Below are 12,005 nucleotides of genomic sequence, written 5' to 3' on the forward strand. Positions count from 1 at the left end.
ATGCTTAACTGACTGAGCCACCCAGGCGCCCCTAGGCCCCAGTTTCTTGATCTGTAAAATGGGTTGTTAGGGGAGCCAAGAACAAGCTTTGGTACATAAAGAGTCGTATATAAGTGTTGTACTTTTATTTGATTCTTTAAAAATTTCTATTGAAGTAGGCCACAGGATCTATCTACATTTTAGAGGTAAAGAAATGGTGTTCAGAGAAGCTAAATGAAGTAAATTGTGCCACCTGTTTGTCCAAGTCAGGAATTTATGGACTTTTCTATAATCTCATCCCAGAGGTGGGAGCACAGACGGTGGGATACACATCTGTCTTCTGGCCCCAGAGTTAAGCTTAACTTCTGTATCATGTTTGCAGCTGCCCTGCCCACAGGAGACCATGGAGTGTCAGTCTCGCCCGTTTTGTGCCTTGAACCAAAATATCAACTTGAACAGTGCCACTGAAAATGCATCCGTACAGAGCCCCATTCCCTGCCTCCTCACCTTGTCACTGGTCACTCTCCACCCACCTCTCAATAACGGATTTACAGAGGACCCTAGGGGTTGGGTTCTGTGGAGCTCCTGGGTGAACCCCGATGGGGGCTCATGATTGAGCAGTTTGGCCAGACTGGCTGCCCCTCACCTGCCTCCCTGCTTAAACGCCTCACCCATATTCCTCTTCTCCCCTTCACAGGAGCCTCCTCCTCAAACCCTGTTCCTGGCCTTCCATCCTCTCCCCATGGCTGATGGTCCCTCCAAGGCAAACTCCTAAGGAATCACCATCACTCTCCTTTCTATTCTGGGGGCTTCAGAGAGAGCCCAGCCTGATGCCAGAACAAAGGACGGAGAATTTAAAGCACAGAAATCCCAGACCTGTTGTTCTCTTCCATCCAACATGACCAGGGGCCCAGCTGCTAGCCAAGTCATGCCAACCAGCGAGCCAGGGCCCTGGCACACCTCCCCAGAGCTTCCTGCACTGGCAGGGCCCGAGGGAGCAGGTGAGGTGGGCACCTAAGCCCTGGGGTGATGCCAGGCTGGGAGAGAGGTGAAAAGACCCCGGCTGTCAAGTGTAGTGTGGTCTTGCTTGGCTTCCTGCTCCTGGGGCACAGCACGACTGCACAGGCCACCTGGCCAGGGAATTCTAAAGACAGAAGAGCAACCCCCTGCCCAGGCATCAGGAACACCACCACCACCACCACCACCCTCCTTGGAGAGCTACTCTCAATAGACATACCTCTCTGGCTTTCCTCTGGTTCCTATTTCCAGAGCATAAGGCTGTCTTTGAACCCAACAGGCAACACCTTGCATGAGGGGAGCCTGGGCCTGCCATCAGGTTCCCCCATACCTCAGGCTGTGGTGGGAGTGGAGTCCCTTACTCTGGCCCCACATCCCTCAAGCCTGCTCCTTCCAGCAGAGGGAAGGAGGTGGGCCCTCGAGCCAGTACAGGTCATGGACTGACCCGGACTAAGATCATGTGGGCCTCTGCCTAGACACTGCCTCCCCACTGCCCTCTGGGCTCAAGGGTCCCTTGCCTGGGCTGGGACTGGGGAGGGCAGGAGCTCTTGAGAATCATAGACCTCAGGGGCTGAAGTGAGCCAGGAGTGGGCAAGGCAGAAAAGGGAGGGAGGCAGGGGCCATTCCATACTCCTTCCTGCCCTGTTTGGGGGAGGCAGGGGCTTTGGGTTAGCAGAGGGACTTGTGGAAAAGAGGCAGAGATCATTTGGACCCAAGGGGAAAGGAGACCTGAGCACACTCTAGTCTGGAAATCATTCTATTGTAAACGCATAGTGGGAACAAAACTTCCCCTTCTCCCTGAGCTGGGAGCATGAGAACAAGCCTCCTGCTTGTTCCTTCTCCCCACCCCCACCCCCACTCCTGAGGACGAACAGTGTGCATGTGCTACTTCCCTGCACCTGGAGGCTAATGACAGGGACAGCCCTCTGCTGGCCATCACTCACGCTCCTGAAAGTTGGAAGCACAATTTTCCTCCCGACTGGAGGAAAAGGAAAGGCCTGAGCCTACTGAAGAGGTGTTTATTTTTTAACGCTAACAGCCCCCACTCCATTTAAACTCACAGGACCAGTCTGAGGACCGTTGAGAACCCACTCTTGGGTGAGTGGGTAGGATTCAGTCCAGCAACCTAACACTGAAAAAATAGCATTGGCTGCCTATTTTGAAATGGATTTAACTTCCCACAGCATTCGTGAAAGTATCCAATGGGATCATATCCCTGAGAACCCTGAGCCACCTTGCAGGACATTCCCAGCCTCTTACACTTTCAATGGTGGCTCTAGAATCAACCACTCGGAATCAAGTGGGTTGGCATGGGAGGCGAGGGAGGAGGTGTGCACAGGGCACCCACCAAATGAGTGAATTCATGCCCAGGCATGGCACTGCCTCACTCACAGAAACCAGCCCTGAATGCTCAGGTCAGCCTGGCTGGTCTTAGGCCACCTTCTTAGCCAAAAACCCAGGGCTCATTTTTCAGGAAATTGATAATGAACAACAAAATGGGATATTCTCTCTCTGTTTTTACTTTTGTTTTTTTGGCGGATGCTATTTCCGTTGTTTTCACCTAATAGCCTCTCTTAGCTGCATGTGTATTTATTTATAATTATAACCCTGGTGGACTGCAGCTTTCATCTTTGTTGGGAATGAGTTTGTGACCAATCAGAGTTGGGTCCATGACTACGATTTGTTTCCCAAACCCAGTGTGTTCCTGCTCCCCACCACAAAGGAGTGAGGCTGGGGTCTAGGAGCCACCAGAACAGAGCCTGGGGTGAGGGTGGAGCCTGTGCAGCTACACCATCTGGTCTGTTTTAACTGTATTAAATTTGTTTCCAAAATTAAAAGTCAAACATGGTTTTTAACAGCCCTAATCCTCTGCAGCCCTGCCTTACTTCATTCTCATTTACTGCTTTAGTTATCCAGCAAGTATTTACTTGGCAGGTGCCTACTTTAAGCAGGCATTATTCTAGGAGCTAGCACAGAGCACTTGTCTTCATGGAGCTTCCCTCCTTGGGGGAGGAGACAGATGGGCACCAGGCATATCTACAGTAGTTCAGATTTGATCTGGTCTAACGAGAAGTATGAGGCCAGAGGGGGGTGTCAGAGTGTAGCTGAGGGGAGCTGATCCCTTCTCTAGGGTGGTCAGAAAGGCCTCCCTGACAAGGGGACCCAGCAGAGCAGCAGAGTACACACACACAGTTACCTGGATCAGACCACTCCAGAAAAGGGAACTCACTCCTATGTGGAGAGTACTTACTTAGCATGTTTAAAGATCAGCAAAAAGGCCAGTGTGCCTACAACTGACTGGCAAGATGGGAGGGGTTAGGGTGGGAGGTAAGATGGATACAGTCGGTGGGGTGCACAGAATACATTGGCCCTGAGAACCAGGGCAAAGCCTTTGGCTTCTCCTGCAAGTGAAAATGGAACTGGAGCCATTGGAGGGTCTGGAGCAAAGAACCAAACTGACCTGTAAAGGAATCACTCCCCTTTCTGTGCTGACCATAAACAGAGGGCAGGCCAGGCTAGTGGAGGTGGCTCCTGCCATGATCCAGGCAAGAGATGATGGTGAATAAGAAGAGCAAGGCTTGGGGCAGAGAGAAGTGGTCAGGTTCTGGATGTGTCTGAGGTACGGCCAGGAGAGTGGAGTGGTGGAGTGGTTGTGCAATACGAAATGGAGAAGAAGCTAAAACCAATCTGAGACACAGAATAAAACGGCCATTTCCTGCAGGAGGAATCATGGGGTGTAACTGGACTTTGTCATCACATGTAGGAGCAAAGTTGAGTGCAGAGCCGGTAGGTCTGGAGCTCAGATGGAGATAAACATTGGAGAGCATGAATGTCGAGGCTGTTTACAAACCCTGGTTAGTGATGCCACCCACAGTGAGTGTGGGCAGAGGGAAGAAGAGGCCCAAGGAGCGAGCCTGGAGATGTGGGGGTCATGAGGAGTCTTCTAAAGATTCTTTGATGAGGCCGTCCAGTAGGGAAGGTCTGGACAAACATGAATAAACTCTGGAAGATGAGCTCTGCCAAGGGGCTTTGACAAAGAGAAGCTTCAAGGTTAGATGGCAGATAAGAAGGTCAAGAACAGTAAGTTGGTACATGAGGACCAATGAATCCTTGCACAGATTTGGATAAAAGCAATTCAAGGGGAATGCTGCACTTTATAAAAGGATTCACTGTAATATTCATTTAAATACCAGTTCCCTATCACATCTTCCAACAAAGCCAACTTGTACATACACCTTTGTAAAAACATGGTCAGGTATAAAGTAAGGTGCAGTGGTACTGCTCCCAGTGCTGGTCATCCCCAAATAGCAGGACCTTTGGGCCCAGCGCTTGTAACTGTCTGTCCTTGACCCAGGCTCAGCTCATGGGCCCAGTGGCTACCTACCACAAATGCCCTACTGCAGAGTCCTTTCCTTAGCCAAGCCCAAGATGTAAGCCATGGGGTGGCTGGGAGCCTGCTATTCCCCACGTCTTCATGGACTTGTGGCATAGGCACGGTCCTGGAGAGGTGTTGGCTACTTAAGTTTGATTATTACTGGCAATAATTATCTTGTGGAAGTACAATCCAGATGTTATTTGTAAGGAAAAGTCACCCTCTGTAGCTAAGTCACATGTCGAGCTCTTGGCTATCTAGCAGATTCTTAGAACTATCCACCAGCACCAGAGTGAATCTATACTTGACTTCTCCTCCTCTCCAAGTCCAAGGACTTCTGATCCACAATGACATTTCAGGCAGAATGAAGGTCAGGAGGAAGGTGGTAAAGAGCCAGAAGCTAGATCATCCCCTAACTGGGTAAAGCCAGTGTCTAGATTCTCAGTGCCAGATGGACTAAATGGGTGCCTGACCCCACAATGCCTTTGCCTGTGGTAAACAGGGGCACAGATGAGATCAGAAATATCACTTAAAAGGGTTTGATTCAATTCTTGCTTTATTGCAATTCAGGACAGTGAACCTGAGCCCCTGAACTTGATCAAGTGAATCAAGTGAACTTGATCCCTAGAACAACCACCTCAAATTTGGACAGATAATTGCAAAGGAAGGCTGCCTCTCCTCCCTCCTGCTTAGTTACAAGGACTGAAGGAGAGAGAGAACAAGCTGGAAGCAAGGTCTGGGCTAGGCCTGTAGGCCCTGTGGCTACACCAACAGAGCGGGGAGGCTCCCTGCCCAAAACACTGGAGCTGGAGCCTCAGATCAGGGTGTGGTTCCTACTAGGACCTACATTCCCTCCTCAGCTGATGTTCCTTCTCATCAAGCAAAACTGGAAATACTCTCTAATCTAGACTGAGTATTTCTGTTTCTCCTAAGCTTGGCTTGTCATCCTATCAGATGCAGTTAAAGTGGAAAGGAAAAGGAGACGATGTATGTGTCTCTCAAATGGAGCTTCTTCCAGAATCCCAGAGAGAGGTGAGACATCCACCCCCTTCCCCATCCTCAACAAATGGTGACAAAGCTTCTATTTCAGAAATGAAAAGGGGCCATGAGGGCCATGGCTGAGTGCAGGCAAGAACATCACGGGAGCAAACCTCATCACGTGCAGATCTCATGAGACATTCCCACCCCCAGAGAGACATCCCTCTGTCCTCTCCCAGAAAAGCAGGCAAGAAGGAAAAATGCCATCAACAAAGCCCAGTCAAGAAGCCATTTAGGTAAGAAGGGGGTCCCTTCCTCCTATCCCACTTCTTCAGTTCTTCCAAGTTTAGGGTCTTGAATTCAAGTAGGGGGCAGAGCTGTAGCTCCCTGTCTGCCTGAGAATGCTACTTAAGGAAACTCTCCCGCATGGGAGGGTGTCAGGGAGCAGAGCACCAGGCCTTCCTCAGCCCGGAGGACAGTGGTGCTCTCCTGCTTCCCACCACCAGGGGGTGCGGAGCGGTGCTGTTCAATCAAGGTACTGGTTCCTGCCTAGATGGGGTGTTTCAGTGAACTGTATCACAGGGCTTGCCATCTTCTCCTCGAAAACAATGACCTGGGGGAGAAAAGGGCTGGTGTATGACAGCAGCCGAGATGTGTCTTGGAGCCAGATGAGGGTACCTCAGGGGAAGGGATTGAGAACCAGGCTGGAAGGAACGGGGACTCATCAGTGCCAAGGAGGAACACAGAAGGGGCTGGCTAAACCTTCTGCCCCCTCTCCTGCCCTAACCAGCCTTAATAGACTGTGACCCAGGGCCCCCAGGGAAACACTGTGATACAGGGGAGGGCTGGGACGAGGGAAAGACTTGCAAGTATTCCCACCTGGTTGATACCTTGATCCAACCAGGCACCTGGGAGGTAGAGGGTCTCCTGGGGTCCAATGTTCCAGTAGCGTCCAAGGTTTTGGCCATTGATGAATACAACCCCTTTCTCCCAGCCCTTTAAGCAGAGTGGGAAAGGGGTTAGTTGACTATGAAAGGCACTGAATATAAAGTCACATGGAAAGACAGACAGACACATGCCTTGTGTTCTTCCCTCAGCTTCCAAGATATCAGTGTGAATGGATATTTTGACAGCCATGAGGTTAACACATGGGGTATTCTATCTCCTGTTTCCACTAGCTCTGAGTCTCCCTAGCAAGGCACCCAAGCTCACCCCTGGACCCTGAGAAGTATCACCAGGTGGTTATTCTGCTTTGAGTCCACTCCCTTACCCCAGGGAGGCCCCAGGGACCCTTCAGAGAGGGCAACACCAAGACAGAGACTCTCAGGGTGCAGGTGATAGAGAAGGCTCCAGCAAGGGCAAGTACAGGGGCTTGGTCTCAGAGCCCTCAGAGGGAAGACTGGAGAACCCAGGCAGGGAGGGGACTACAAACCTCCAGCTTCATGAAGGTGTCAAAAGGGGAAAGGGAAATTGACAAGGCACCCAAAAAGAAAGCAGGGAACGTAGGTACTGCAGGAATGGGGCTCCATTTGTCGATGCTGAACCTGTGAACAGAACAGAAGACAAGAAAGAAGGAGGGGACTTTCTCATATCAGGACCCTGTCCCACACTCAGTCGCAAAGGTATCCCAAATTCCCCCCACGTGTTAACCACGGTATCACGGAAATTCCCTAGTCTCTAGCAGTGGTACTGCTCCTACTTGGGCAAGCTGCTCTGGGCTCTGAGTCTGTTTACACTTGAGTGGGAGGAGCTAGGCCAGAGCAGGGCCTTCCTGGCTCTTACTGCATGTTATCCACGGGTACACACATTTCATGGGGTGGGGACCCACCTCTGAAAGAAGCTCTTTTTCATATCCAGGCTGTAGATTCTGAATTTTTTCAGGGGAGAATCATTCAGATAGATATTTCCAATTAAACCTGTGGGAAGAAGCCAAGGAAACATGAGTAAGGCTAAAGGCAGGGGCACAGCTGACCCAGTGACAGCCTGGCACATACATGGAGAGTTTCTGGAAAGTTCAAGTGAAAATTCCTCCAGAAGTATATACTGCCTACAGAGATCTTCACATGGTATAAAACCTTCTCTAGTAATCCCAAAGGAGAGAAGAGTGAGTAATGGCAATATCTGCCAGGCCTTCCCTAAGATTTGCATGGAAGAATACATCTAAGGGCAATGACAAGGCTGAGAATGTCATTGGGTGAGAACAGTCTCTGGCCTCTCTCTGAAGAGGAAACTCCCTTTTAGGGATGAGAATTCCAACACAATCAAATAAGGCCCAATGGACAAACGATCAAGAGGTCACAGCAGTTCTAACTTAGCTTCAAGGTCAGATTCAGTGGGGTCCCAAACTAAACAGACCTAATAACTCAGCCAGAAATCTTCTACATGGCCTAAGAATAAGGATACATTGTTTAAGTATTTGAATTGTGAACAGATGGCAATATGATTTGGGCATCTGACTCTCAGAACTCATGCACACTTGCATAGTGATTAGTGCCTCGGGGGAGGGGCCATCGATGTTCATCCTGGAGCAGCTCCCATGGTCCTCACAATCATGGAGCTGCTAAGTTGCTGAAGAGGGATTGCAAATAGGGTGGAGACCGCAAACAGGTTTCATAGAGCCTGTGGACTCTTAAATGGCAGGAACAGGTGTGTATGGTGGGAGGTCTATGACTTATAAACACTGAACTGTTACAGGGGTAAGTACTCCACAGTGAGAGTCCAGGTCACATCTTAATCAGGGATCTGAGAAGCAAAGACTGGGAACAGGGTCAGGCTGGTAGTCCCTTCCTGCCCCCAGGAGAGCAAAGGAAGTGAAGAGAGGCCTAGAGATGGAGCTCTTTGGAGGAAGAAGACGAAATCTAGAGAGGAACACTGGGGGGTTGCTTAGGGGAAAAGGAAGATAAGCCTGGACAGTGCTAAAAGCAACTGTGAGGCCCAACTGGAGAGAGCCAATCCCCAGGACCCAAGAAGCCCCCAATGACTGGGCCACAGTGTTTCCCTAGCAGGCAGGGAAGGGATCCACAGACTTCCTCATTACAAAGGCAAACACCCATGAGAGTTGGGAGGTCACCAGTGTCCCTTACATTGGTAGGATTTATTTGTCTAAATTCTTATGTCAAAACTTACATGAAACCACCCATATTTTGACTGATGAAAAGGAAGACGCAAATTTAAGCAGAGAAGATTTTGAAGACCAGGAAAAATAGGGGCACTTGGGTGGTTCAGTTTGTTGAGCATCCAATTCTTGATTTTGGCTCAGGTCATGATCGCACAGTTATGAGATCGAGCCCCATGTCAGGTTCCACACCGGGCATGGAGCCTGCTTGGGATTCTCTCTTCTCTGCCCCTCCCCCACCTCTCTCTGTCTCTCTCTGTCTCTCTGTCTCTCTCTGTCTCTCTCTCTCTCTCTCTCAATCTGTCTCTCTCAACAAACAAACAAAACCCAGGAAAAAATAAAATGAGTTGGTAAAATATTCCTAGGGGAGCATACCATCAAGACCATTTGTTTACTGTATGTACTACCTCCTCCTCCCCACCACAAATGAGACTATCAATGAATTTCCAAGGTGGATCAGGAAAATAAATTGAGGGTAGAGATCCAAGAAGGCAAGGCTCCTATGCCATTTTTGGATTTCTGTGAATCCCCTTCCTTAAGTCTCACCACCCCCACCCCAACCCAAGCAGATAGTCCCCTGCTAAAGCAGACTGCAGCCCAGAGAGATCTGGAAAGGTTGACTCAGTGTTTCCTATGTGTTCACCGTGGACATGTGGGCAACACGCACAGGAAAGAGGTCAGAACCCAGGTGGGACTTTCAGGCCCACTTCCACCTCCCTCTAATGCACTTCCATGGTTCAGCTCCCCCCAATGGCTCTCTGCAACTCATTTGTCTCCAATAGGCCTCTACAAACCACTTCCTTCCAATGGGCCTCCATGACCCATCTCCGTTCGATGGGTTTCCATAACCCAATTCCCTCCAATGGGCTATAATGACTCCACCTCACTAGAGTCAGCCTCCATGACCTGCAGGGATGCTGGTATGAAGAAAAAATAGCCAGGCACTGCTAAGCACTAGAAGATCTTCTCTCAGCACATGCTATGACCCACCTTTGCGCTGGTCATCAATATTATCCCCGTAGTTGACTCGCCCACGATTCTCCACCAAGATCCTCAGCCTGGTGTAACCCTGCCAGGAACATAGTGGTCGACGATGACTGCCTGATTACCCAGCCATAAGCTGTACCTCAGAGTTTCTTTGTGGAACCCCAGTTCTTCCCTGAACTCTGAGGATGAGGGTGAAAGAGTACCCACTGATCAGACACTAATGCTCTGCCCCTCTTTCCATCAGCATCTCTGTGGTTAATAAGGCTCCTGTATTCCAGGTCTTCCTCTCTGACTCCCACCAAATCTGCTCACAAAGCAGCTGGTGCTAGCCATCACCCAGCTCCCCAGAATAACAAACCTGGATCAAAGGAATAACAATCTTCTTCTTTTCATAGTCCAAGAATCCTATAGACACTGTGTTCACAAATACCTGCCAAATGGATGGACAGAAAGCATTCATGGGTCCACAGGAGAGAACAAGAGGAATCTCTGATAAGCAAAGGAAGGGGTAACATTATGTGTGTGTGGTTAATATGGAGGTTAGTCAGGCATAGAGAAAAATGAATGCCCATGATTGTAGCTGAAAAAGACAGCAGGGTTGACAACAATGGGCCACTTCTACACAATGGTACCAGGCAGATATGTGAGCACTCAGGAGAGAGAGTCAGATGTATATGGTAGGACTGGATGACTACAAGGTCACAGGAATTAAAAGAAGATGTTCCGACCTGTCCCCGGTCACGCACAAGACCACTAAGGACACCGGATGAAGCAATGGTAGTCTCATACAGAGTGTACCCAAAGGACTGTCCATTTCCATTGTTTATTGGCAGGTTCTCCATATTGACCGGCTTTTCAGAATTGACTGGCTGTAGAGAGAAAAGTCGAGAGAGATGGAGGCTAGGCAGAGGAGAAAGAGGCAGCAACTTCATCTTGAGCCTTCTCAGGGAGTGTGGAGTAGCAGACAAATCCCCACCTGGGGCTGGGGGCAGGGCGGGGAGCCTTCTAACCTTTTCTACTAGTTTGACTTCTCATTACACAAACATGGGGAGCTAATCCTGCCAACTGGCTCTCCAAGCTCCAAAGTTCTGATTTTGACTTCTCATCACATTAACCCATGGCTATCCAGGGACTCAGGGGTGTGTGAAGGCAATGGAATGAAGCCCAGCAATGTACCAGAACTGTGGCCTTTCAATCCACCACCACTTCTGTATCAAAGCACACCCTCTGAGTCAGCTCCAGGGTACACCCTCTTCTCAGATGGGGATAAAGCCCACTCACGGGCCTCCTCAGCCTCCTCTCTGTGCACCCAGGCTGGAGAAAAGGACTTCCTACTGTGTTACCCAGTTTTTCTTCAAGTTCTTTTTGCTCCTTCCCACTTCATACTCTAGCACAAGTCTTTTCTCTTAACTCTGAGCTCTAAAGTCAGAAAGTAGACCTCAAAGCTATCAAGCATTGTTTTTCCCTCTCCACAGCCCTGCTTGGCTGCCTAGCAACTGCCCTGGCTTCCCCACGCTGCCACACTCACCTCCTCCATGTACTGCAGGGCATCCCACAGTGACAGGTACAAATTCGGTCTCAAGGGCTCATATGAAATCTTGGGAAGAAGGTCAGGCTGGGGAGGGAGAGGAACACCTGCAACACAGACGAGAGGGCCATCCCAAAGGACCCAAAAAGTCATCGCCTCCTCCAGCCTCCCTAGCCCCCGACTCACGCCTGTCCACATCCCAGTGTGACCCTTTTTTCTGGAGCCAAGATGTAAACAGTCTTAGACTGCCTGATCCCCACTGGGAAGGCAACATGGGGTTGGGATGCAGGGGACTTTCTCATACCCTCAGGAGTCTTACCACCCAGAGAAAGATGAAGCTGCAAACACACAAACTATGATGAAAACAGTCTCTCAAACTTGCCTGTCCTTGTCTAGGAATGTTCTTGCACACAGGTCAACTGAGGTTGAGGTGGGATAGTGAAGAAGTAACTCTTTAGGGGTCTCAGAGCAAAAGTAAGGGCCCAAATCAGTGCTCAAGTCTGCTGACTGCCAGGTACCTGAGATGGAGCCAAAGAAACTTCGGAGCTTGAAGTACTTAGCTGTGTAATCCCCCGCTTCTGTCAGCACGGCGTCGTAGTCTGCAAGACACCAGGACTCTGTCACTTGTCACCTGTGTCACAGGACAGTGTCCACAGCAGAAAAAAAAAAAGAGAGAGAAAGGAGAAGCTGGCGTATAGAGGCAGGGTACTCATCTCAGCAATTGGAGGCAAAACACTTTTGGTGTGAGCCATCAGTCTGATTTTAGTACAATAAATACTAAATGCTGTAAAGTGCCACCAAAAGTGCCATGGCCATAGCATGGCCCTCAATTTCCTGCATTTTGCCTACCTTCTGCAGACTCTCAGACTAAGGGGGGTCAGAAGTCACACATCTCAAAGGCCCAAAGAGGCTGCACTCATCAAAGGACCTGCCCTCACTCTGGCTATGCCCCTCACTTCCAGAGACTCACAGGGATGACCATGGGCTTCAGTCTCATACTGGTCGATAAATTTAAAAGTGACAATCCG

General features: G+C 49.8%; 2 protein-coding genes across 7 annotated transcripts in view; one reads left to right on the forward strand and one right to left on the reverse strand.

The window, feature by feature from the left end:
* B3GAT1 (beta-1,3-glucuronyltransferase 1) overlaps positions 1–2,861 on the forward strand; it is a 30,360-nt gene extending 27,499 nt beyond the window's left edge. For all 6 annotated transcript variants that reach the window (XM_039253801.1, XM_039253800.1, XM_039253802.1 and 3 more), the window contains one exon: positions 677–2,861. The gene's annotated coding sequence lies outside the window, so the exon portion shown is untranslated. The remainder of the gene's footprint in view (positions 1–676) is intronic.
* Positions 2,862–5,848: 2,987 nt separating this feature from the next.
* The window catches only part of GLB1L2 (galactosidase beta 1 like 2), a 44,183-nt gene continuing 38,026 nt past the window's right edge, over positions 5,849–12,005 (reverse strand). Inside the window, exons 13-21 of the mRNA XM_039253782.1 lie at positions 11,496–11,576; positions 10,978–11,084; positions 10,178–10,318; positions 9,808–9,879; positions 9,453–9,531; positions 7,176–7,263; positions 6,780–6,891; positions 6,227–6,343; positions 5,849–5,960 (exon numbers count right to left, since the gene is read on the reverse strand). Coding sequence (XP_039109713.1) covers positions 5,874–5,960; positions 6,227–6,343; positions 6,780–6,891; positions 7,176–7,263; positions 9,453–9,531; positions 9,808–9,879; positions 10,178–10,318; positions 10,978–11,084; positions 11,496–11,576 — 884 coding nt within the window. The 3' untranslated portion in view covers positions 5,849–5,873. The remainder of the gene's footprint in view (positions 5,961–6,226; positions 6,344–6,779; positions 6,892–7,175; positions 7,264–9,452; positions 9,532–9,807; positions 9,880–10,177; positions 10,319–10,977; positions 11,085–11,495; positions 11,577–12,005) is intronic.

Source organism: Hyaena hyaena, unplaced genomic scaffold (assembly GCF_003009895.1).
Source record: "Hyaena hyaena isolate Hyena2069 unplaced genomic scaffold, ASM300989v1 scaffold_465, whole genome shotgun sequence".
Classification (NCBI taxonomy): domain Eukaryota; kingdom Metazoa; phylum Chordata; class Mammalia; order Carnivora; family Hyaenidae; genus Hyaena; species Hyaena hyaena.